Source organism: Sinocyclocheilus anshuiensis, unplaced genomic scaffold (genome assembly GCF_001515605.1).
Source record: "Sinocyclocheilus anshuiensis isolate Anshui unplaced genomic scaffold, SAMN03320099.WGS_v1.1 scaffold718, whole genome shotgun sequence".
Classification (NCBI taxonomy): Eukaryota; Metazoa; Chordata; class Actinopteri; order Cypriniformes; family Cyprinidae; genus Sinocyclocheilus; species Sinocyclocheilus anshuiensis.
In genome coordinates, this window is record NW_015546102.1 from 1,478,560 (window position 1) to 1,505,994 (window position 27,435).

At 36.9% G+C, this 27,435-nt stretch overlaps 3 protein-coding genes across 6 annotated transcripts in view; 1 reads left to right on the forward strand and 2 right to left on the reverse strand.

Moving 5' to 3' along the window:
* The window catches only part of kncn (kinocilin), a 12,696-nt gene extending 7,703 nt beyond the window's left edge, over positions 1–4,993 (reverse strand). Inside the window, exons 1-2 of the mRNA XM_016502165.1 lie at positions 4,846–4,993; positions 440–508 (exon numbers count right to left, since the gene is read on the reverse strand). Coding sequence (XP_016357651.1) covers positions 440–508; positions 4,846–4,993 — 217 coding nt within the window. The remainder of the gene's footprint in view (positions 1–439; positions 509–4,845) is intronic.
* A 6,303-nt stretch (positions 4,994–11,296) lies between these two features.
* elovl1a (ELOVL fatty acid elongase 1a) lies at positions 11,297–22,598 on the forward strand. 3 transcript variants are annotated; one of them, XM_016502250.1, is made up of 8 exons: positions 11,297–11,559; positions 18,720–18,811; positions 19,018–19,208; positions 19,799–19,879; positions 20,218–20,274; positions 20,474–20,579; positions 20,881–21,020; positions 21,953–22,598. In XM_016502250.1, the coding sequence occupies exons 2-8, from the start codon at positions 18,751–18,753 to the stop codon at positions 22,262–22,264; spliced, it is 948 nt and encodes a 315-aa protein (XP_016357736.1). In that variant the 5' UTR covers positions 11,297–11,559; positions 18,720–18,750; the 3' UTR covers positions 22,265–22,598. The 3 variants fall into 3 exon arrangements, with proteins under 3 accessions (XP_016357736.1, XP_016357737.1, XP_016357738.1); XM_016502251.1 differs by lacking the exon at positions 11,297–11,559 and adding an exon at positions 17,531–17,823; XM_016502252.1 differs by lacking the exon at positions 11,297–11,559 and adding an exon at positions 18,180–18,200.
* Positions 22,599–23,171: 573 nt separating this feature from the next.
* On the reverse strand, positions 23,172–26,827 carry LOC107700550 (cell division cycle protein 20 homolog). Of its 2 annotated transcripts, none has more exons than XM_016502249.1 (11): positions 26,742–26,827; positions 26,160–26,375; positions 25,933–26,078; positions 25,601–25,697; positions 25,354–25,479; positions 25,089–25,285; positions 24,775–24,869; positions 24,472–24,697; positions 24,253–24,378; positions 24,057–24,174; positions 23,172–23,934 (listed from the first exon to the last, which is right to left on the reverse strand). In XM_016502249.1, the coding sequence occupies exons 2-11, from the start codon at positions 26,347–26,349 to the stop codon at positions 23,774–23,776; spliced, it is 1,482 nt and encodes a 493-aa protein (XP_016357735.1). In that variant the 5' UTR covers positions 26,350–26,375; positions 26,742–26,827; the 3' UTR covers positions 23,172–23,773. The 2 variants fall into 2 exon arrangements, with proteins under 2 accessions (XP_016357735.1, XP_016357734.1); XM_016502248.1 differs by having other exon boundaries at positions 23,173–23,934; positions 26,160–26,371; positions 26,653–26,793.
* Positions 26,828–27,435: the final 608 nt, after the last annotated feature.

A 27,435-nucleotide genomic window follows, 5' to 3' on the forward strand; every position in this document is an offset into this window, starting at 1 on the left:
TTTTTTTTTTTTTTCAAATGAGAGCCCATCACACTATGTACTTGATACTATGTACTATGAACTTCAGAAGCAGTATTTATTTAGGAATACTAAAGAAGGTCAAAACCTTAATAACAATAACGGAATGTAAAATACTTTGCTATCAGGCAGCAGTGTAACAATTTAACACTGCTTGCAACTTCTCTCATTTCTCATCTCCCCACTTAATTCTTTTTGGCTGCTAATACTACTGAGATAGTCACATTATTTAGTCCCATTATGTGATTTTTAGAGTCTTTCTACAATAGCAAAATATATAATACTTTCCGTACCCACTGTATATATATATATATAATTTATGTTTTAAACTAAATAAAATGACTAAATTCTGAATTTTTCACAACCCTGACATGCACTTCAAAATGTTATGGACGCTATAAAATATAATATGTGGTCTCACCTATATTGGGCAGTATGTGATGGAAGTTGAACCATGCTCTTATGAATGGGTAGACTGAAATAAGGAGACCTGCAGAGCATAACAGATGTGGACTGAATCACTCACTCCGTGTTGTCAACGTCCTTCATGTCCTGCTGACAAGGCCTCAATGTTCCCACCAGGCTTAACCAGATCAGACAGCATGGACAAGCAAACCAGCACTAACTTGCATGAAACCTTCAAGCTGGTCTTTGTAGAGTAGGGAAATACTCAGCTCGAGTAGTACTGCATTTCTCTCTGCTAAATGGCTCCCTGAACTAGAGCTGCACACTAAAGACAGGCCCCATGCATATTGCATTACACAGCAAATTGATGAACAGCAATTTAAGCATTATTAAGAAAGCAGAAAGAAACAGAGCACTTGTGAGCGGTGAATTGACACAAAAAGGCTTGCTTTTGGTTCTGCTAATGTTTCATGCATAGTTTACAAAGACTTAAAGAGATAATTCACTAAAAAACAAACAATTCTGTCACCATTTACCCCCAAGACTTTAGTTAAAGGTATAGTTCACCCAAAATGAAAAATCTGTCATTAATTTATTCACCCTCATGCCATTCCAAACCACCCTCGTTCATCTTCAGAACACAAATTTAGATATTTTGGATGAAATCTGAGAGCTTTCTGACCCTGCATAGACAGCAGCGCAACTGAAACATTTTATGGCTGAGAAACATAATAAGGACATCGTTAAAATAGTCTATGTGACATCATGGTTCAACTGTAATGTCATGAAGCTACGGGAATACTTTTTGTGCGCATACAGCATGGTACTCTCATGAATGGCGGCGGAGACTGACCCAGAAGAGATTAAATCATTGCTTCACAACATTACGGTAGAACCACTGATGTCACATGGACTATTTTAATGATGTCCTTACCACCTTTCTGGGTCTTGAAAGTTTCAGTTGTGTTGTTGTCTATGCAGGGTCAGAAAGCTCTTGGATTTAATCAAAAATATCTTAATTTGTGTTCTGAAAATGAGAGAAGGTCTAATTAGTTTAGAAAGACATGAGGGTGAATAATTGACAGAATTTTCATTTTTTGGTTGAACTATACCTTTAAGATATTTTTTATGAAACCTGAGAGGTGTTTGTCCCTCTACTGAACGTCCAGGTAACCATATGAATCGAGCCTTCAAAGTTTTCTGAAGAGAAACGATTACTTTATATTATGAACAGATTTAATTTAGACATATGATCAACACACATACAGTACATGGCGCACATCACATATGGTAAACACGAAAGCTCAAAAGTTTGATTGTGATGCACAATGTGCCGCAAGAATGTGACACAAGCTTCCATGTTCACCAAATATGATGCACTTTATCTTTGTGTTTGTATGTGAATAAAAACCTAAATTAAATCATACAAAGTCTAAAAAGCGACAAAGTCTCTCACTGTAAAAAATTGTGCTGTAAAATAACGGTAAAATACTGGCAGCTGTGGTTGCCAGCAATGTACAGTTAATTTACAGCTGTCCTTTTTTTACAGTATGTTACCATTATAATACCATGTAACTCATTTCATTTGGGAAACCGATTGCTTCAAACCATTCAAAAACTAGTATTTATACGGTGTACATAAGACTTAAATTAAATCACTCAGTTCATATGCATTCCTTTATGACACTATTTTAACCTTTTTCGGATAAACCAAAGTCTTGGGTTTAGAATGACATGAAGATGCATAAATGATAACAGTATTTTCATTTTAGGGGGAACTATCCCTTTAAGCCATCCACTCTAATTTGACATGCCTTCCCAAAAACATATTTTATATCCTTGTGGCTAATGAAGGTGTGCAGCTGAGCTCTTTCTCTCCTGTCTGTCTCCTTGTGTTTCCAGAGGTCCGAGGCTGCTGGCGAGACAGCCGTAGACTGCAGGGGCTGTGCTGGATTTTGATTATGCACCTACTATTCAAGCTGTGAATCAATTCCTGTTTGAAAAGGACAAGGCACTGCTGGCTTTGTGTTTTGGCCAATTTCTGTTATGAGAGGCCACTGGCAGGCATGATTGCAGCATGCTGAGGGCTCCTTCTCCACGTGAAAGTGAAAGTGAAAAAGTGAAAGTGAAAGTGACGTGACATGTGGCCAAGTATGGTGACCCATACTCGGAATTAGTGCTCTGCATTTATCCCATCCAAAGTGCACACACACAGCAGTGAACAAACACCGTGAACACACACCCGGAGTTACGAGTCCAACTCTCTAACCATTAGGCCACGACTTCCCCCATAAGCAACATTAGCCACCCTGGAATCGAACCGACAACCTTACCGGTTCAGGGCCAGAGGCTTAGCAGAGTGCACCACTCAATTGACGCACAAACTTGCTGATGTATCCTCCCTCCTACAATTTTCCCTTTCTAGCTCCTTTTTGTCATTTTTGTCCTCTAATCTCCTGCTTTCTTTCTTTCCTAACTCACCTCTGACTTATAAATCCATCATGGTGGTTGATGCTTGAGAGTGTGGCGCTACAATCGATCTGCCCTGTTTGGCAGGAGACTTGTTCTTGCACCAGTAAAGATCTCCTAGCTCATGTATGCACCCATGACAGCGATATCTCGATGAGACAATGTCAAGAAGTGGACTTTAGTATGGCTAGAGAGGATATTTAATTTGACGCAAATGAAGGTGAGGCTGTGATTGCTGTTGCTATGCCATGTTTGAATAGTCAAACCAACAATATGATTGTGATTCAGTAAACAAGAATTTAATAGTTAGTAACAGAATACTGAACATACACTATATGGACAAAAGTATTGGGACACACCTCTTAATCATTAAACCTGAATTCAATCAGACAAATTGCCACAGGTGTTTAAAAACAAGCACCTAGTCATGCAGTCTGCATTTACAAACATTGTGGAAAAAAATGTTGAAAACTGAAAATAAAATGTTTGAATTAATATTTTATATTAATAAATACTATAATATAATTATTTCTATACTAACTATAAATGATGTAAAACTATATAAATAATACTAATATGAAAAAAAGGTAACACTTTAGTATATGGACCAATTCTCACTATTAACAAGTTGCTTATTAGCATGCCTATTATTAACATATTGGCTGATTAAAGCACATATTCTGCATGACCATATTCTACATCCTTAATCATACCAATACCTTAACAACTACCTTACTAAGTATCAATAAGAAGCAAATTAGAAGTTTATTGAGGCAAAAGTCATAGTTAATGGTTTGTTAATAGAAAAATAAAAATTATTGTTAATAAAAAAAATAACACTGCCTCAAAGCCTCCTTTTCATTTTCATCCCAGTAAATATGGCATCTACTCTGAGCAGTCAATCAGCCTGATCATCTGACATGATGGTTTAATATCAATAATAATGCATAACGCACCTCCTGCAAGGGCCTATATAGGTAATGCTGACTTTTCTCCAGCAGTAAACAATAGATCAAAGGCTACTTGTGTCTTGTGCAGCTCTATTGTGACACGGTCCTGTGTAGATTACATACCCACCATCGTAAGCAGGTGGCTTGGATTACAGACCTGGATCAAATGATGGATGTCCCTTTTTTGATGAACCTCAGCAGTGAATGACTGCGGGGATACTTCAGTATACCTCTATATCATATAGAAAACATGTAACCATTTCCAACATCCCTCTTTATATGGGTTCATTGTTGAAAAAGGCAAAGCATAACAGTGTGAAATGGAAGTGTGCTGATATGGAGCAGAGATTAGATGTAGTGTTAAAAATGCATGATATGCAAAAGAGACATGCACTGTGGAATAGTCAGTGAAGCAGTAGAGCAAAACCTGGAAAACCGTGCAGATTCATACAGCAAATTCAATGAATAGTTTACAAAACGTCCAAGCTGCTCCTTGCCATACAATACAAGTGAATGGGGACTAGGAGTTGTCAAGCTCTAAAAAAGTGCTTTTAAGGTGCTTTTTGTCCTTTTTGGAGCTCCAGAAAACTCCAGTGTTATATTTTGAGGCTTACAGTAGCTTTGTTAAAATGGAAGCCATTATTCACTAAAAATCTACACCATTCACGGAAAAGAGCAGCTTGGATATTATACTAAACATCTTCTTTTAAAAACGTTCCACAGAAAAAGGTAAGTCGTACATGTGTGGAATGGCATCAGGGTGAATAAATGCTTTTATAAGTTTTAGAACTATCCCTTTAATGAACAGATTTATGGTTTGTATTTTATTGATTGAATTTACTGTGTATTAAAGACTATTGTAAGTATGTACAGTATTCAATGATGGAATCAACCATTGGAAGACCTGTATCAGACCACCGCTATTCTAAATATTGCTGCAGATGTGTCTCTTTAGATATCTATGGTAGTTTTGGCCTATCAGACAGAGAGAAATGCTACTTACCAAGCCCCCCTGCCCCGAGGAAGATGCCCCCCACAGCATCTGCATCACAGTCCTTTGACACACCAATGATGATACAACCTGCTACAATGCTGAGCAGGGCTGAACCCACCCGCAGCCCATGGTACTCCCCAATACTGACCGCATTCATTCAGCAGGTGGAACTCCCCACCTGCCCCGTCTGGCTGACCCACACGCGCCGTTCAAAACCTGCATTCAAAACCACCAAGCGCTCACAAAGGCAGATTACTGTATGAAAGTTTCACTGTTAGTAAGATGGGTTAACAGAGACTCTACTTTCTCCTCAAGGCTCTTCATACATCTTTAAACACTGGGCTCTGGTTACCATGTCGGATTCATGCTTGTTCCCTTCAAACTAATTTGGGCCTGATTGAAGGCGACTAATCATTTGAGTAGGAAGTCCAGGACAGGCCTAACAGACCCATGGTACTTGAGTTTTTATGCTGAATGGCCAACAGGGTCATGCATTTGTAGGCAAATGAACTCTGTTGAATAAAAGTGTGTGTTTGAGCCCTAAAATCCATTGTTGCATCCATGTATAATCGTGAGGTGTATTAGTATCAACATGACCCAGAACATTACATCTCCACCACTAATTCTAACCTAATAAACATGCACAAAGCAAATTGTAGGCAAGCACTTTTTATTCATCCATTTAGTTCCTCTTTGTAAACAACTGTGTCATTTAGCTAATTCAAATAGGGACATTAAAGGGGTTTGCTTCAGTACAGTGTTTTTAATCTCTTCCATATTAGAAATGGAAAGGTCATCTTCTTCATTTGGTCTCTTTAATGTGCATGCGTTAAAGACTGATGATCAGATCCACTAATGTGTTTATGAAGCCATGCTGTGGCACATTTTCACAAAGGTTCCTGTTCTATGGCAGGCAGATGAGCTTGTCCGTTTTGACTTGAAGCTGGAAGGGAATGTGTAATGAGTCCTCCGCCGTCAGGACTCAAGACCAGCCACAAAGGCCCCGAGTTGCCATAGGGATGGCATATCCATGGCAACAGAAGGAGCAGGGGGTGAGCGGGATTAACACCACAGAGTTGGGTAACAAATGACGTTAACGGGTGAAGAAGAAGAAGTGACACATTTCCTGTTTGTGCTCTGGGCCCTTCAATACTGTACAGTGTCTTTAAGCATAAAATTCAATTTGAAAATGTATGTTTCCTGGAAAAAATAATACAGAGGAACTTATGTAACAAAAATTAAATTATGTTATGGTAACTGAAATGAATTACATCAATGGTGCTCGTATTTTTGTGAATTCAACAGCTGGTAATTCATCCCCGAGACATAAGCATCGAAAGTAGGCGCACATACAATAAGCCAATTCTTTTTCACCACTGAGAGCAAAATTAAGTCAGAGGCTCAGAGCCATAGACAAAACATACTTACTCAACAAAATATCTGTTAAAATATATTTAAAAAAGATATTACAGCAGCATCAGGATAAATCAAAATTGACAGAATAAAGAAAAATCTATTTAGTGCTGCTTTGGTCAGTTCAATATAAAGAAGTCTCACCAAGGCTGCATTTATTTAACCAAAATTATAAAAACAGTAATATTGTGAAATTTTAATAAACTTTAAAATAACTGTTTTCAATTTTAATATATGTTAAAATGTCATGTATTCCTGTGATGGTAAAGCTGAATTATATCTTGAATAAATACCCATGATAATGCTGATTTGAAAGGTGGAAATGTATCTATTCCTTGTGAGAACGAAATATAAAGCTGCTATAAATAAAGAATGAACATCAGTAGCATTTCATTTTGGCTGATTTGTTTTGTTAATGTGATCATCAGTTTTATATGTTGCTAAATTGCGGCCTTTGTTTGGAGTATTGCTGTGAATAGAGATAATAATTGTTAAATAATTCAGAGCAGTAATTTGATTCGTCACACATTACTAGTCTATTATTTCACACAACGTGTCAGTAATGTGCAAAGCAAAGCTTGCCAATGCTGAATATAACAGTAGGCCTGCACATTAACCTGTTCAATGTGTAAGTGTGTGGCCAAACACAAGTGTACATTTGTAAATATGACATTTTAACACAAAACCGTAGCCAGACTGAATTAGTGTGATTAGATTAATAAACAATTCCACCAATATCCTGTTTGTGTAGCATGTACCTCTATACTGTTTTAATAACAACATTTCAAATCTGAGGTTTTGCCATTTATACAAGTTTTTCTTCTAGCTTCCTGAACCTGTATGTGAACTGGCTTGTTTTTATTCTGTTCAGATGTGGAGTTGTGCCCTCCTGCTCTACCACAGAATTCATCCTCTCCAGCAATCCCATCAAATCATTATTCTTGTCAGTCAGACCTGCATGGAGTCCGCTATCACCGACTGAACTATCTGGATGTTTTTTGCACAGATAGTCAAGACTCTTTCACAGAAACATGTTCCTCAGCCTGAATCATGCCAAGGAAGTAATCTGCTTTGAAGAGACCTACCTGCTGGTTGCTTGTCATATTTCTTGTAATGACGAATTTTCTGAATTGCTTGTTTGCTGATGCTATTTTTGTAAATACTAAAAGCATAATTTTTTTAATTGCCATACCAAGATGATTTTGTATGATCATGTCTCTCTGTATGTATTTATACATTGTTACAAGTAGATGCAGTTTTTACAAAACACTTCCTCAAAGAATCCTGAAAACCTGTACTACTGTTTCCACAAAAACATTAAAGGAATAGTTCACACAAAAATGCAAATTTTGCCATCATTTACTCATGTCGTTCCAAACCTGTATAAGTTTCTTTCTTATGTTGAACACAAAAGAAGATATTTTGAAGAATTTTAAAGAACCAAACATTTGTTGGTCCCCATTGACTTCAATAGTGTGAAAAATGGGGACCAGAAACTGTTTGGTTACCCAGCTTCTTCAAAATATCTTTTTTTATATTCAGCAGAAGAAAGAAATTCCTACAGGTGTGGAACAACTTGAGGGTGAGTAAATAATGACAGAATTTTGATTTCTGGGTGAACTATCCATTTAAATGGAAAGTTCATCCAAAACATGATAATTCATAATTTACTCGCCCTCATGTCTTTTAAAACCTGTATGACTTACTTTCTTTGGAACACACAATGGGGACCATAAACTGTTTGATTACCATCATTCTTCAAAACATCTTCTTTTAAGTTCAACATAAGAAAGAAACATACAGGTTTAGAACGACATGAGCGTGAGTAAATGATGACAAAATTTTCACTTTTGGGTGAACTAGCCCAACTGTTTTCAACATTGATAATACACTGCTCAAAAAAATAAAAAAATAAAGGAACACATAAATCACACATTGGATCTCAATGAATGAAATATACGTTTCAAGAGAAGTTGAGAATCTTTTGTGGAGAATAAAATGTGACCCTGGACCACAAAATCAGTCATAAGGCTAATTTTTTTTTTAATTGGGATTTATACATCATCTGAAAGCTGAATAAATAATCCATTGATGTCCATTGATGCTTTCCATTGATGTATGGATTGTTAGGATAGGGCAATATTTGGCTGAGATACAACTATTTGAAAATCTGGAATCTGAGGGTGCAAAAAAATCAAAATATTAAGAAAATCGCCTTTAAAGTTGTCCAAATTAAGTTCTTAGCAATGCATATTGCTAATCAGAAATTACGTTTTGATATATTTATGGTAGAAAATGTACTAAATATCTTCATGGAACATGATCTTTACTTAATATCCTAATGATTTTTGGCATAAAAGAAAAATCTATCATTTTGACCCATAAAATATTGTTGGCTAATTGCTACAAATATACCTGTGCTACTTATGAATGTGGCCCAGGGTCACAAATGATAAGACAATGGCCAATGGAAGGCAAAATCATGAACCTGTTAAATTTAAATTACAAGCTGATCCAACTTTCATGAATTTCATCACAGCAGCTCATAATGTAAATCAGTAGTGTGTATGGTCCCAAAGTGCCTGTATGCACTCCTGACAACATCTGGGCATGCTCCTGATGAGATGGCCGATGGTGTCCTGGGGGATCTCCTTTCAGACCTGGATCAGGGCATCAGTGAGCTCCTGGACAGTCTGTGGTGCTATTTGGCGGCGTTGGATGCTCCGATACATAACCTCCCAGAGGTTCTCAATTGGATTCTGGTCTGGAGAACATGAGGGCCATTAAATGGCTTTAATGCCTGTATCGTTCAGAAGCTGCCACATAAGACCAGGTATTATCATGCACCAGGAGGAACCCATGAACACTGCACCAGCATAAGATGTGATAATGGCTCTGAGGATTTCATCCTGGTACCTAACAGCAGTAAGGGTACTGTTGGCAAACAAGTGGAGCTCCGTGCGACCCTCCAAGGATATTCCTCCCCAGACCATCACTGATCCACTGCTAAAACAGTCATGTTTTGTCAGGACCAGCACATGATCACCTTAAACCAGTTCATGACCAACTAAGGACCAGCTCAAACCAGCTGGCATGCTTCGAAACATACCTAACCAGCATATGCTGGTTTTTTTTCAACAGGGCAGTAGCCTGCTGGAGATCATTTTTTAGGGCTCTGGCAGTGCTCCTCTTGTTCTTCCTTGCCCTTCTATGGCCCTGTCCGGCTCTCCTCGTGTAACGCCCTGTCTCCTGGTATCTCCTCCATGCTCTTGAGACTGTGCTGGGACACACACCAAACCTCCTTGCGATGGCATGTATGGATGTGCCATCCTGGATGAGCTGGACTACCTGTGTAAGTAGTGAGAAGGACCCTACCAAAAACACAAAACTAGAGACAAATCAGTCAGGAAGGATAAGGAAAGAGCAACCGTCTGTGGCCACCATCTACAAAACCATTCCCTTTTTGGGGGGTTGTCTTGCTGTTGTCTCTCCAGTGCACCTGTTGGCACTTTCATTTGCACCAAAGCAGGTCAAACTGATTTACAACAATCCCTTATGCTTGGTATATTGATATCCCTGAAGTTTAATTGACTTGGTGTTATACTGTGATGATTAAGTGTTCTCTTAATTTTTTTGAGCAGTGTATATTTCTGCTAAATAAATAGTCAGCAACATAAAATATAGCAAGAAAATAGTTCACACCAGGCAGAATCAATAACAGCCCACATCTGCAAATAATATTACAGTCATGCATCGAAAGCTCTCAATGAGAATGTGTAGGAGATGATGCTCTGCATTAAATGAAAGTTGCAGAAACATCGCAGTCGCCCCTTTAGAAGCTCTGCTATCTGAGGATGATGCAGCGGGATAAATGAACAGTGTGGGTTGCCATCACTAAAGAGCTTACAGCCCCTGACAATAATTAGCCCATTGGACCTGAGGCACGTATTGCGACATCTATTTAAGTCTGTGCTATTGATGAGCCACTCTGACTTGCCGGGGAAGAGGATGGCCTTTGTTCCCTCCCGGGTGAGAAGTCTGCTGAGGCAAAGCTACCAGCTGTGAACTCAATTACCAGAGAGGTGAGCTGCCTGCTCTATATCCATATCACAGGTCTGCAAGGCTGTTTCTCTGGGAGGCAGAAACTACCAGAGACAATGAGATTGTGTGAAGTCTAGCAACAATTATTTTTAGAGTTAGAACAGGTTTGAATATTCAGTGTCATTAACAAAACAAGGCCCTAAGTCTGACACACTGACAATTTTGGAACTTGTGTTTATTGTTATGGACAAAATAAAAAAACACAATATGAAGATGAGGTAAGAGCCAACTATACAATTAAAGTTTAATCCGTTCAAAGGACAAGGATACTTTTTTATTATTAAGATTAGATTTTTTAATTATTATTATTCAGCAAGGATGCATTTAAATGAAAATAAAGTGACAGTAAAGACATTTACAGTATAATTAAAAGATTTCAGATTTTTTTTTTGTTTGTTTGTTTTATTAAAGAATCCTGAAAAAGTGTCATGGTTTGCAGAAAAACATTAAGCAGCTGTTTTTAATAATTAGAAATGTTCATGATCCTGTGGCACTGAAGACTGGAGTAATGGCTGCTGAAAATTCAGCTTTTTCACCAATAGTGTACAAAATAAGTACAAAAAAGTATTATTAAATAAAAAGATTGTTTGTTTTTATTTGTAAATGCTGACAGAAAAATGAGCAATCTCATGAGGTCATACTAAATTGTATATTAGCTATATGAGGTGTAAAATATATTTATAATGACAAATATAACTTACATATGAGCTATAAACAAACTTAACTGGCAAAAATTTATAGAATTAAAATCCTGACTAGGGTAAGTATCAAACCACTGAACAGAAATTGTAATTTTTGAATGATCTCTTATGCTCACCAGTTTATTTATGAAGTATTATTCCAATATAAAATATATGTTCTCTATTTAAAATGTAATTTATTCCTGTGATGGAAAATTGACTTATTTTTTACTGTAGTACAGCGACGCCTTCTGGTGGTCAATCACTACACCATGCAGGAGAAGCAGCACACGGATCCCATTAAGCTCATCAAAGTCATATGAGATGTACATCGTTCTCAATAACGCATCTTGAGAGCGTATGAATCATGTTGTGTGGCTCTCAGCAGAAACTTCTCTTTATAGATGCCCTGATACAAACTAAGTGACATAATAAATTAAAAGAAACGTCTCAAAACATAATAGATACAAAAATCCAGACCTTCCGGACGTTCAGAGCGTTTCCTGCGTCATGACGCACGATTGATCAGGTGGGAATTTAGTTTGTCTGTTGTAAACTTATTCGTGATTTATTCTGTAAGATGACATTTGTGGCTTCACAATGCTGTATCAGCAAAGCAGTACATTTTAATGGGTTGAATCTTTTGCCATGGAAGATGGCGAATTGTAGTGACCTGTGAAAGAACATACCTGTACTAACCCAAGTTGCACTTTACACAGAAAATGTTTAGTTTTTTTCCTTTTGTCTATTCATTCATTTAAAACATTTTTTTTTTCATGTTCATGTTATCTCTCTCTGAGTTCAGAATAGTATTTTGTAAAAGTAACGGGCTAATTGACATTACCATGTGACTTAGTGCACTATTAATTATGTTATCTTGTGTGGTTTATTGTATAACCTTGGATATTGTGGCATTGCTAATGGATTTGAATTGGGTTTAAGTGACTAAAGAGTTGACAGAGGCGTTAAATTATGCTTTGTTACAGACTTGAAGACCTGCATTTTTAAATCATTGAGTGTTCAGTTGCTGCAGTGTCTCATATTCAGCAAATGGTGAAAAGAGCAGGAAGGAATTTGCCGTTGAAATTGACGTGATTAATATCGTCCCTTCTGGAAAGTACCGCTTAGGCTGGTGTCTGTGCTCTGGAACACGGCGTCTGGTTTCTAGCTGGTCTAAGCAGCAACCCATGTTCCACAAACAGGCCTGACCACTTACAAATGCTGGTTTGTTGCTACTCCAAGATGGTCTACCAGCTTTGATTATAGTTGTTTGTCAGCACATATGTATTCGACCCACAGTATGACGTTGCATAAATGAGTTAGGTGTGGCTCGAGATCTGTCTGCTTTCTATGGCTGTGGTCGTCAGACATCCTTTTTGCTCTCCTGCCTAAATTCATTATTCATTCATGGTGTTGTATTACTGAAGTTTCAATTAGTGATATTTTTCATTTTGGTTGTGCTTTCGTTGATAGATGCCGGCACTACAGTCAATGTTGTGTCATTCTTAACCAAAACATCAGTATCAAAAACTGCCCAAAAGCTGATATAAGATGATTGAAGATTTTAGATTTAGTCAAGTGTTGCAAATCTGAGGCTGTGCAGAAAATCTGTGGATTGCATAAGTTCTTTAGACAACACTAATTTATTAGGCATATTAGAATGGATTTTGAAGTATCATGTAACAGTGGAGTAATGTAGAAGACTGGAGTAATGGCTGCAGTGTTTCCAATTTAGCGACTTCCCCGCCCCTTTTGAGACTTTTTTTTTCAAACGTTTAGGGACAAATATAGCAACTTCTTGGACAAACCTTATCTAAGTTCTCATCTTGCCCACTGATCTATTTTGCCCACTGATAGTATTTTTACAAAAAAGGTAATGGGCTAATTGACATGACCATGTGATTTTTGGTTATGTTATCTTGTGTGGTTTGGTATTGTATAACCTTGGGTATTGTGGCATTGCCTATGGATTTGGGTTAGGGATAGGGATAACAGTATATCATATATCAATATAAAGATATATGCATCTTTATATAGATCAGTGAATTTGCCGTTATGATGTCATCTAGTGACGTTTTAGCTACTTTCAATTGAAAGCAGTTGGCAGCACTGAATGGCTGCTAAAAAATTAAGCTTTGCCATCACAGTAATAAAACACATTTTAAAATATATTAAAATAGAAAACCATTATTTAAATTGTAATAATTTAAAAATATGATTTTAATTTATAATAATTCAAAATATTACTGTATTTACTATATTTTTGATCAAATAAATACAGCCCTGGCCCGTGGTGAACATAAGAGACTTCTTTCAAAAACATTCAAAAAAAAAAAACTCGTACCATCCCCAAACTTTTGAATGGTGTATTTAGTGTATTTTATTTTAAAATTCTAAAAATCTAAAAACTAAAATGGTTGTTGTTAGAAAAAAGTCCACTGAGATGGTATGTCAGATATGCACCCACTCAAAAAAAAAAATTATATATATATACATATGGTTTTTTTTTGGAAGGAAGTAATAGAATGTCCTAGTTATCAGTTTTTAACAAATATTTAAAGATGCATCTAACTTGTTTGTAATATGCCCTATGATTTATTATCCAAATTTATTTTGCAAAGGAGTAAAAGGAGTACTGCAAAGGAGTATTTGAGAGGTGTTTATGAGCTCCTTTAATTTGCACGTGTCTATGTATGGAATTATTTCAAAATAATCAAAAGATGTAGCGCTGACATATGACTATCAACAACCTAAAACCACCAATCAAAAGAGACAGTCTAATTTCCCTATTTTTGATAGTGTTTATTCCCTTTCATTTAACAGACTATTAGCTAAAACAATTTAAAGGACTCTTCTGTCTTTTTTGTTTTTTTTTGAACCAGCCTGATACTAAATGGAATCTAGCATCATTTCTTTTCAGAATCTGCTGATGTGTCTATATTAGCATATGAATGCGGACCCTCTGCAGATCAGCACCTTTCTGTTTCTGAAAGTCTCACCAGCAATTCATAGCAGTTATGGATATCATCCTTTCAGGTCTAGTCATCAGTCTGAGTCCCAAAAATGCATCCATTTAAGCAAAATTCAAAATTACATTAATTCGGTTTTTGCTCACAAGGGCTGAAACGAGAAGCAAAGGTTTATTCAGTAGAGTAATGAGAGAAATGAGAGACAGCTGATTCTTTAAATTGAATCACGTATGACCAATTGTGCTCTCAGACTCTCCCAGGTCACTAGCTGTTCAGTTTGACCTACAATTTAAAAATGGCCATAATTGCTGTGTTGATGTCCTTTAGATTCTTGGTTTAGTTGAGTGTTGAGGACTGTTGTGATAAAAGTTAGCCTAAAAGTTAGAGAACGTCTAAAAATTGACCTACTTTGAGTATCTATAGGATGGTAGTAATTGATCAATTCATCTACTGCATAATTACGTAAACATTTGGTGTCTTAGAGTCGAAGGTATAACCATAACTGCTGTGACTGGTCTTCTGATGTAATGAGGTCTGTAGAGGTTAGGTTATTGCACTTGAAACATAAATAGTACTGGGAATCGAAGGGAAGTGATGGAAAAGGTCATTAAGGTCAAAGGTCACCAGATGATAGCAAAACGTTATAGTCATGTTTATCTCGGTCAGTGAGGTGTTGGGTTGAAGTGCAGTGAAGAAAAGGATAACATATGATCCTCAGATGTAAGGTGTGAAGAATAAGGTGATGATAAGAGTATGGAATGTAACACGTGGGAGTGTGACTAATAACAATGACAAAAAATCACACATGGACAGGCCTATAACTTAACGATTGTTCTGATTACTGTACACATGCAGCTTTTATGAACAACTGTCAGAAGATCATTACTTTTTTTTATATATAAGTAATTAATACTTTTATTCAACAAGGATGCATTGTATTAATCAAAAGTGACCGTAAACACATTTATAATGTGGACCACAAAACCAGTGTCAGTTTTTCGAAATTGAGATTTATACATCATCCTGAATAAATAAGCTTTCCATTGATGTGATAGGACAATATTTGGATATTTGACAACTATTTGAAAATCTGGAATCTAAGGGTGCAAAAAAAGTCTAAATACTGAGAAAACTGCATTTAAAGTTGTCCACATAAAGTCCTTAGCAATGCATATTACTAATCAAAACTGAAGTTTTGATATTTACGGTAGGAAATTTACAAAATATCTTCATGGAACATGATCTTTACTTAATATCCTAATGATTTTTGGCATAAAAGAAAAATCGATAATTTTGACCCATACAATGTATTTTTGGCTATTGATACAAATATACCAGTGCTACTTAAGACTGGTTTTGTGGTCCAGGGTCACATATTACAAAAAATTCTATTTCAAATAAATGCTGTTCTTCAGAATACCCTGAAAAAAGTTCTTAAGCAGCAAATTCGCATATTAGAATGAATTCTGAATGATCATGTGACACTTAAGACTGGAGTAATGATGTTGAAAATTCAGGGTTGCCATCACAGGAACAAATTCCATTTTAAAAAATGTTAAAGTGGAATGGTATTTCAAATTGTAACAATATTTCACAATTTCTTTGATCAAATAAATGCAGGTTTGTTGAGCATAAGAGCCTCAGAAAACATTTAAATCTAAATCTTACCGACCCCAAACTTTTATATAAAGTAAAGCTGCATGCATATATTATCTCAACATATAGTAATATCATTATTGGATTATATCAAAATGATTAGGGATGCTAATAGCACCGAATGCTAGGATGCTGCCCCTGACAAAGGTTTGCCCCTTCAGGTCCTGCGGTTAATCACTGAATCAAACTGGCTGCTAGCTGATTTATTTATTTATTTTTGGCACATTACCTGATAGCTACAGTAGTTGTGTTTTTAGAATAAGTATATATATTATTGTAAGTATTATTATTAATATAAATAAATTGCTTTGATTTAAAAGGGTTTACAGAGTTAATGAAAGGTGTCTATACATGGCCAGAGAAGTATGAAGGTATGTCAGTGGATGTTTATCTGTACTATCTTTTCTCATCTCTTGATCTGAAAAGCTCAGTGTCTGTGCCCAACCACAGGAAGTTCATAAAACTCTTCATAACCATATCAGGACTTGTTGGTTATGTGGAATTTGTCATATTGGAAATTACCTGCTGTAACCAATAGAGAGCTTTTGCTGTAGAACAGGGGTATTTTAGTCACAAATGATAAATGATGAGATTACCTGGGTATGAATGTGTGTTTTTGTAGACGTGAAGTGTGATTGATTTATTGAATCTAATTTATTTTAGTGTGTTGTGTCACGGCACTCAGTGTGTCAGTTATCAAACTGCTTTTTGTGAGAAAATGGCTTGAGCACAGAGACTCCCCACTCATGTCAGGATTTTTGTCATTCTTCCCCTCCTCCCGGACTGCTACAAGAAGTGCGCCAGTTTGACGGATCCCACACCCTGTCCTCAACGTCTGAGGAACGGGTCAGACCAGTGCTACAGGAATCCAGTGAAACTGACTGGTAGTGTCCCTGTGTAGAACATGTGCCACATGGTGTCTCAGAGTTGGAGGGCTCACTGACTTGCACATAATATAGACATGTATGATATGTGTCATTGTTAATTGCTGTTAAGATTTAAAATGTGTTTCATTGTGATGTAGCATATCTAGCTAGAAGTTGAAATAAAGGCCCAGATTATCCATAAGTGTTATACCTTGACACATGAAAGTAAACAGATTCGTTTAATTTTATATTAGATATCGTTTTCTTAGAAAAGGGTGACTACTAAGTAAATTTGCCCCCAAAAATGTTTGTGTAGTCGTTCTTAATTCAAATGTAAAAAAATATGTTAAATTTTAAAAAATTGAATGAAAAACTTTACAAACTTTACAAACTTTGACTTATACACGTTTAAACTACTAAAATTACTAAAATAAAAATGAAGCTAAACAGAAATATAAAACTAATACAAATGGCAAAACATAAAATGACTCAAATTTAAAATAAAATTTTAATAAAAAACTAAATATATATAAAAAAATCTAACTCACAAGATTATAAAAATGATACTAAAACAAGCCCAATCTGCTTAATACCTACGTTACACATTATGCTTGATTTTATTTATTTGCTTTATACCCAGCTAATGATGAACCTAGGATAATTGTTAATTGTGTATATTCTATTATTTTTTAGCATTATCATTATTATTTTCTCCCATTTTTCTATTATTTCTAGTCTTTGTGTATTGGTCTTACTCTCACTGGATAGGCCCGTATTTGTAACCCAAGGGAAACAAAAGACTTTTCATTGTTGAACAGTCACCGCTCCATTCTCGCCTACTTCCAATGCATAATAAAAACCTGACCAGTATCAGAGCCAATCACAGACCAGCCTCACTCTCAAGAGCCAACTATTGAGTTTAGAGGGCGGTTCCTGTCAGATGAAAGCAAGTTGCAATCCCGAAACCAGGCGGGTGTTGTCTCTTTAGAATGAACTGCTGCTCAGGTTTATATTGGGCAGGGAGCACAGCCTGTCACTGCCTTGGCAAAACTCCCACTGGAATACATTCCTCCTTACTCTTATCACATTTAGTTCACTGGTGAAAACTGCTGTGGTTGAGGGCCACTGAAAGAAAGGATTAGGACACTGGGAAGAACCAAAGTTCAGAGACTGTTTCCACTGCTTCCCTGGGTCTCTCATCCATTTATTTGCCCCTGTGGGGCAGTATTATTTTAGTTTGTTTTTGATATATTTATTTATTTATTTTTGTCTGGGGTGACTGAATCAACAGAAAGACAAAAGGTAAACTCAAAATATACTTCAGTTTTTTTAAATAAGCTGTATTATGAATTGGAATCCCTCACTGTGTCCTTACAAATTATTTGTTGGGGTAGTTTGACTGTGGGGTAGGTGACTGACTGGGAAATGTGATGAGACACTAGATCCGCTCAGTTTAGGCCAAATCTGTCAGGATTTCATTTTTTGTGTCGCTTCTGTTTATGATTCTTTTTTTTTTTGTGTATAGGATTGACTGTGATTTATTTTTATGTTTTGATTAGCAGTTCCTGTCTAGTGAGTTAATCTGATTCTACGACACTGACTGGCTCTGCACTGTTGCACTATTAGTCATTCATTGTAGACCAGGTAGTACAGATGACCTCAAGCTTCATCATCACCACGTGAATGAGTTTAGAGTGTTTTCTTAGATTTTCTTGGACTTTTTAGGCATAGTTTTGTATGAATTCAGAGCTCATACCATAGTGAAGAGTTTAAAAACACTTATGAGCAACTTTGTATGATTCTATGAGCATGAGATTTCAGAGAACAGTAAGAGTTGTATCATATTTAGTAAGATTACATTTTTTCTTCCTCTGCCTTCATGGTGGTTCTGTTATGTTCTGATGACACAGGTGGTGATGCATTAGACGTGTAGGCAGAGCAGTGAAGGGTCTGTTTAGTGTGCTTTGTCATCATAGTCCATTGTTTTCCTGTGTATGAGTGTAATAGTAATAGTTCAGCTTTGATAACATCATGTACCACTCAGGTTCACTTGGCCAGCTGTTTCCTGTTTGCTTTTGCTGGGCTGTCATTGTTGACTCTTACTCTACTGTCTTTCTGATAACGGCAGGCCAGCCTTTACTAGCTGGATTGTTATTGTCTGATCAGCTTGTTTTAACACATTTATTTATGTCCTCCAGTTTATTGGTTGTCTGAAGAAATAAAGACAAGATGTTTCAAGAGATGCTTTCAGACATCTTGAAGTTCTACGACTATCTTCTGAAAAGAACTGGTAAGAGTTTATTGCGTTATGCTTTTTAGATGAACATAAACCATCAATATCACTGGTGTATTTAATGTGTTATGCACATAAAAATCTACACTCATTTGTTGTATAAAGCGCTACAGTTCGGTCACTGGTAATGCAAAATCTACTGTAGATGGATGTAATAAAGGCTTGTTTGATGTGGCTGATCAGTTGCTGTGTAATTTGCACAGATGCCAGGGTGCGGGATTATCCGCTGATGCAGAGTCCCATTCAGATGACGTTCATCTTGCTGGGATACGTGATCTTGGTTTTATATGTGGGACCACGATACATGGCCAATCGGAAACCTTTCCACCTCAACACAGCTATGATTGTCTATAATTTCTCAATGGTGGCCTTCAACGCCTACATTGTTTATGAGGTAGGATACTCTTTCATTCATTTAAATGCATGTTTGGGAGAGTAATTTAAGGTACTGCATCTCATAGCTTTACCAGAACTGATGTGTTTGAGGAGAACCACTAGAGGATTAAAGATACAGTTGATTCAAAAATGTATTTTTACTCACCCTCATTCATTACAGAGCCTTATAACCGTAATTCTTCTGTAGATCACAGAAGGAGATGTTTAGCAGAGTCTTCACGCTGGTCTCTTCCATATAATAAAAGTGAATGGTCACCATTGCTGCCAAGCTCCAAAAATGACAAATAGTCACCGTAAAAGTATACTTTTGTGGTGACTTTGTGTGTCATCCAGACTGACAGGGTTACCATTTTTATAATACGTTTATGGTGCTTTTTGTCATTTTTGGAGCTGGACAGCCTATGGTCACTATTCACTTTCATTGTATGAGGATGATCAGTGTGGACATTCTGATAAACGTCTTTTGTGTTCCACAGAAGAAAGTCAAAGGTTTGGAATGACATGAGGGTGAGTAAATAATGGCAATTTTAAAAGACCATGTTACCATATTGTTGTACTTCCGTATAATTTTTGATCTGTCTGACGCAGTTCCTGATGTCCGGCTGGGGAACAACGTACACCTGGAGATGTGACCTCTGTGACAACTCCAGCAGTCCTGAAGCTCTCAGAGTAAGTTTATTTCATGTTCTTCTGTGAATCTCAGAAAATATTAAGCAGCAACATTGATAATAATAAGAAATGCTTATTGAGCACCAAATCAGCATATTAGAAGGATTTCTGAATAATTATGTGACATTAAAGACTGGAGTTATGGCTGCTGAATAAATTACATTTTAAAATATATTAAAATTATATTTTAAATTATCATAATATTTTGCAGTATTACTGGTAAATGCAGCTTTAGTGAGCATAAGAGAGACATATTTCAAAACCATTTAAAATTTTACCACCCCTAAACGAACGATAGTGTATATTGTGACGAATCGTGTTTCTCATTGTATCCTCAGATGGTTCGGGCAGCCTGGTTGTTCTATTTTTCCAAATATATTGAACTTCTAGATACGGTAAGGATCTTATTCCTATCTTGTTAGTATTCATGCTATGATTATCAGTGCTCTAAAATTTGTATGTTGCATTGTTGTGTAGGAATAGGATCATGTACATTTTTCAAGTGCATAGGCACAATATACAGTACAGTAGCTTCCTCAATAACTACAGGATGATTTGTTACATGAGTTAACAAGAACTGTGTCTGTGATCCAGGTGTTTTTTGTGTTGAGAAAGAAGCACGGTCAGGTGACATTCCTGCATATCTTTCATCATTCTGTCTTACCCTGGACCTGGTGGTGGGGCATCACTCTTACTCCTGGTGAGTCTATCAGTGCTGCTGTCACTGGTTTCAGTAGTTGGTTTTGGTTTTGCTTCAAGACCCTGATTGTATATTGGCCATAAATTGGTGACACAAACGGTACTAAAACTGTGTATCATATAAAAACAAAACACAAAAAAAACTATTTTTAGTCATTTTAGAAGCCTGTGGAATTAGGTGACATTAATTTGTTATATAAAAAAGAGATTTCTAGGTTAATAAATAAGGTCAGTGTGTTTACTAGTGTAAAGATGTCCAGTTTCATTTGCTCAATTTATTTATTTTCATGTTAAAACGACAGCGGGTGGCATGGGTTGTTTTCATCCTATGGTGAACGCATGTGTCCATGTCATCATGTACACCTACTACGGTCTGGCTGCTGCAGGGCCGCGCTTCCAGAAGTATCTGTGGTGGAAAAAGTACTTGACTGCAATCCAACTGGTTAGTGTTAACTCATTTAAATTCTAAAACTTGTGTAATTAAAGGACTACTTCACCCAATAATGAAAAGTTGCTGAAAAACTGACTCATTTGGAGAAATTTAGCATTACATCATTTGATCACCAATGGGTGCCGTCAGAATGGGAGTTCAAACAGCTGATTAAAGCATCACAATAATCCACATGACTCCAGTCCATCAATTAACGTCATGTGAAGCAAAAAGCTGTGTTTGAGTCATAAAAGAATCCATCATTAACTTTAAACTATTTGTTTTTGCCTAAAATACGACTCCTTGTATCCATAATATTCCCTTCTCTAGTGAAAAAGTCATCTTGTCTGAGTCAATGCACAGATCAAGCACCATTTAAAGCGAAAACCGTCCAAAACATTTCTAAACAAATGTGTCAATGGATTTTGATGTGAGAGATCAAAATGGGTGGATGATGCGTGATTATGAATTATAGCCAGAAGCAACGGTTTAAAGTTAGAATATTTAAATGATTTATTTGTTTATTACACACAAGCAGCTTATTGCTTCACAAAACCGTTTATTCACAAACCGGAGTCATGTGGATTACGTGTGAATTATTGTGATGATTTTATCAGCTGTTATCAAATCAAGTGATGTAATCTCTCCAAAACTGTTCTGATGAAGAAACAAACTCGCCTACATATTGGATGGCCTGAGGATGAGTACATTTTCAGCAAATTTTCATTTTTGGGTAAACTTTTGTTTTAATGTAAACTGTATTTGCATCAGTGATTCATCAAAATGGTACATATACATTGAGAATAAGTAAAATGAGAATTTATACGTTGTCTTCCAATTTAATGCAATTGTCATTACATTCTATTTAGTCTATTCCTTTTTTCTCTCTTAAAAAATACAGCATAACATTTATAATAATTTCTTTTCTATTGTATTTTCCACAGATTCAGTTTGTGCTGGTGTCTGTCCATATCTCTCAGTATTATTTCATGGAGAAGTGTGAATACCAAGTTCCCATCTTCATTCATCTCATCTTGATCTATGGCACCTTTTTCTTCGTCCTCTTCTCCAATTTCTTTATCCAGGCCTACATGAAGGGAAAGCGACTACCTGTTTCCACTGAGGACAAACCCAAACAGAACGGCATTACCACTGTGACTGAGCCAGTGGTAGTGGCCAATGGCAAACACTTGGAAAATGGCACTGTGCACTACATTAATGGATTTGCCCACAATGTGAAAGTGAAGGCGGTCTAAATGGGCCAATCAAAAACATCAGAGACATGGTTGTTAGATTAGTTTTGTCAAATTTACATTTTTTTATGATTGCATGGGAGATGAAACAGCACATTGGATCTGGCGGTGGGTCCCCCTTTTCTTAGTATTTATGGATGTTGGAGGCTGGGGAGCACTATGCATGAAGAGAATTCGTCCACTTAAGTCGTTGACGTCACTCTGAAACCTGACATCATGTCTGTGGTTTAATCCGCTTGACTTGGCTTTTTTTTGTCCCGGCATACGAGTCTCCCAGTTGTTTGCACACTGTACAGTTTTCACAAATCTAACTCACACTTGACTGTAAATAAATATTTTCTCAGTTCATTAGAAATGTATGAGTTGTCCATTTTTTTTTAGTTTGTTTCTAACTTATCAGTTGATAAATGTTTTTATAATAAATTGCATTTTTTGCTTTATGCTCCATTTGTGAAGTGTATTTTTATTCAAAATGAAACATTGTTTGCATTACATTATTAGCACTTCTCCATACACTGTTATACATGCTAATATCCACTAAGTCTTGAAAGAACTTTGAATACTTCCCCTTCAATATGAGGCAATCCAGAAGTTACAGCATTTAGACTGCTTAAAACGTGAGCAGCCTCATATGTAATATCAAACATGGTCCACTTAATCTGTAATGCTTGGATGTTTTACTTATAATTCACCGATCGCTAGCCATTTTTCTTGTTAGTTCTCATATCAATGTATTCACAATAACACCATGTCTGAGTCATAACGAGCATTCCGTTGTTCATTTCGAAAATACCTTCTAAAACGGAAAAACCCCGTTTGTGGGGTGCTTGTTCAGGCGTGCTTGTGCTTGTTCAGGCAAAGCAATTATGTCTCAAAGCTCATCTCTTCCATATTTGATCATGTTTGTCAAAACTGAAATCCTCTAGGTGTCATGTGGTTTATAGTCAAACATTCTGCCAACATGGCAATACATAATTCCACTTACAAGCTTTGAAACCAGACATTAAAAATATTACGAGATTAAACTAATTGAACAGCATTAGAGCAGCCATAAGGTAAGTACAAGAAACATGTCAAAAGGAAAGCAAAAGCTTTCTTACAAAACTTTATTTGAAAATTTACATTTCTGTACATAATTTATTGACCACTTTTAGGGTTAAATATGCAAGAACTTGAATAGAAAAAAAAATAATAATAATAATGTTTGAGGGTTTAGCTTTCAGAGGAGGTGGTCTTCTGGGAACCCCATTTACCAGCCATGCTCAAAGTGCCTCTGAAAACACAAGAATAAGGGAAAGCCTAACAGAACTTAGTGTAGAGCTTGTGGCAGACTGATGGCACGTAACAGCCCTCAGTGTTTGAGAATGGAATTGCCCAGCCCTTTAAAAGCCAAACAATAAAATCAATGGGAGGTTCTAATGAAAGCTTGAGAAACTGCTTTAGATCTTCAAATCTTATACAACTCCCCGTTTGCTGGATGCATTAAAAAAAAAAAAAAAAAAAATTTCATAATTATCGAATATGTTGCTGAATGATGCTGCTAGTAGGCTTGGGTTTCTTGACCGCATCCTTTTCAAAACTCTTCCAAAGTCGAATGGTTTCATCGGCGGCAACAGAAGCCACAGTCGAACCATCTGGACTGAGCGCCAAGTTGAGGACCCTGTCTTCGTGTCCTAACACAGATGATTGGAAAAATGGGAGGAATTATTACTTCAATTTATTGTAGTTGTAATATTCAACTGAAGGAAGGGTGACCACACAATTACTTCATGAAGTACAACAATTTCAAACTTGCCTTCAAGCTCTGCAACTTTACTGAGCGAGGGGTATTTCCAGATGATAACTTTGTCATGAGCAAAACCGTGACCAGACACCAACTCTTTGTAATTTGGTGCAAAAACAAGAGATGATACCTGTAAAGAAACAATAATTTGTCAAATTACTGATGTTATGTGTACTACGACATGCAAGCAGACAGTGAGTGAGCCTACCTGTGAAGTAGTATCTAAGGCACTGATACAAGAGCCACTGTTTGCATTCCAGATGCGAATGTGACGGTCACTGGTGCCACCTCCTGACGCAAGGATGTTAGGCTGCCAAGGGCACCATGCCAAAGCCTTAAAAGGTGCAAAAAAAGGACAAAAAGCTGAACTAAAACCTCAAATGAAAGACCAATGGTAGAATAAAAGACATTGCCAAATTCAAATCACCTTGACCGCTCCTTGGTGTTCATTAAGAGCATGGATGGCTTGATACTCCGAACCTGTTGTCACTGGCCAAATGTACACCATGTTGTCATTACCACCACTAGCTAAATATTTCCCATCTGGGGACCATGTAAGGCCACAGACTTCCTGAGTGTGTCCCCCGAAGGTGAAAATGTGGTGGTCTGCTAGCCGGACATCATGCTGATGAATCAAACCAGACCTGGAGCCACTAAGGAGAACAAACAAATAATGTTAAAACACTCAAATGCATATAATCTGCAGAGCACAAGGAGGTGCTGGACTTACCTAGACAAAATGTGATCGTTCCAACACAAGCAACTAACCCTTGCCAAATGGCCATCCATGCTGCGGAGACGCTTTTGGTACTGAACATCCCATAACTGCAAGAAAATGGCAAGTTCAGCAAGCAACATGGCAATTTAGAGATCTTGAAACTCTAAAATGCCTTGCTTATCTTAATATCTGTAATTACAGAAGTACCAGAAATAGTTTGTGATGGCTTTGAATATTGTCTTAGACAATGGGAAGCCTTTGTGTCAAAAAGAGTGAGAACCAGTGTAGAATATTGAACCACAGCCCGAGAAAAAGTAACCAGCTACCTCAACTTTACAATCACTCGTCCCAATGGCCAAGAAATTGCCATCTTTGCTCCAAGAGACAGAGCAGATGTACTCGCTATCATCCTCCATTTTCTTCAATAAAACGATGTCCCCTGCACCAGCATCCCACAAATATACATGGCTTGTAAGGCCAACTGCCAACAAGTTCTGCCTTCCCCAATCCATCAGGTTTAGATCTGAACAGAAATTGACATGTTAGTCTCAAATCAGACTATGTGGTTTTTATGAAAAATTATCAGCTCACAGAAGTCATTTTTGATATCAGGGGCATCTAGAATCCGCTCTGGAACCGAGGAAATGTGCCGGCTCTTCTTAATAGAGACCGGTGTAGGCACCTGGCTGTAGAGAACCTTTAAATTATTCTGATAACCTGTGGGAGATAGACAGAAGGGACCCATTTTTGGAAGGAATTTACCAGGCAAAATTAAACTTATGTTAATCAATAAGCCAAATACAAGCAATTCAATTTAATAAAAAAAAACAAACCATACCTTCAGGGGCATTCAGTGGTTTTCCTCCTAAATGCAAGATCTTTGCTTCCTCAATGTCATACCCATTTAGTGTCACAGACCAAGCTTTTTGATTTGGCTGGCAGAACATTAATTTAGAAGTCAGAACACATCTAGAAGCAGACATATGAATTGATAATAATAAAAAGATTTATTGCATTATGAATTAAATTCTTATAAAAATACCACCATTATATTTGTTACCATTAATACTACTACTATTTATTATAAAACAAGTTTTGAAAAGTTATTCTTTATATATAAAAAAATAAACAAACAATTACTACAATTTTTTGTGTGTGTGTATATCTTACCGCTGTAGAGGATGTGGTTTCTTCCACTGGCTCGTTTTCTTTGGAAATAAGAAAACTTGCTACATCTAACTGTTTGTTATTCCTTGTTGGGATGAATCGATCTCCTCCTGCCTTAGACGGGGTGTTTTGGGTCTTGCCGTTCTTTCCTGTTTGGAGACGTTAATTATGTAACACTGAAGACACTCCAACTCTACAGCAAGCAGGAGCTGGACCCATGTGGCTCTTACCTGGTGTTTTGCTGGGGGTTTTGGAAAGGCTCACTGAACTGTTGACATTCCTGTTCGGTGAGAGGGAGTTTGTGTTGGTGGAGTTGGATGTGCTGGCTTTCCTTTGCCATCTCGCCATCGGGGCGTTTGTGATGGGCATGTCCAGACGGAGGACGTTGTGGACGTCATTCTCAAACCCAAAATGGGACATTATTACAGCAGCTGCGACCACTCTGTGGGACAAAAAAAACACAGATAACAGCAAAGTTACAGAGCTTGGCCACATGGAGCACGTGAAGCATGATGAAGCGCCGTTTGATGTAAAATATGTAAACCTAAATTAATAAACAGAATGTATACTTTCCATAACCTTTAACATAAAAATGTATAAGTTAACTATATTTGTAAACAGTTACGACACGCAACCAATACAATGTGGATTACTGCAGTTGTGTAAACAACTTAACCAACCCGGGGAAAAACCAAACAAACCATACTTTATATTTAATCTTACCACAGATCCGACAAATCCGTTTCTCGAAGCACAACAAAATTGTCACCAAACATTAAGCGCTCTTATTTACACACAAGTTTCGTGCGTCATTCGTCTTTCCACAAACAGAGTCGACTACCGTCTGAGAAGCAGGTGAAGATAGTTAACGGATGAACGCCAGAGTTTAAATGTCTGAAACGCCTGTCGTGATTGGTGAATTCAAAACACAAAAGTTTTCGCTGTTACCAAGGCAGCAGTGCAGAATGCTGCGCGCTGATTGGTGAATCGCATCGCAGAGCACTTCCTGATAGTATTACATATTAAGAGTCCTTTGTGAGGCTCGATTCTGTGTATGTTGTTAATCTGATTTGTTACTCATTGGTCTGTTGTTAATATCTTTTATATATTTCAGGTAAAAACGTAGATATGACAGGATCATGTTTCTGAATGATGCATTCTAGTTGAGTTGTTGACTGGAAACACATATACAAGGAATTTGAATTGGTAAGAGTTTCATGTGCTCACAGAAATACAACAAACACACCAGCTAGACACATAATTACAGGTGAATAACAGATTTACAAAATATACGAACATAGGAATACAAATAGTAAATGTACATAGAGTTGTTATACACAGGAATGTGCAGAGACGTAAAAAAAGATAAGTAAAATCTAAAAACAATTAACTTAATATCACACGCATGGATTTGTAAAGGAAGCGTGTTTTATTATGGAAAATATAAGTATTTATGTATTGCACAAGGTCTGGCATGGAAATATCAAAGATATCACAAGATACAAC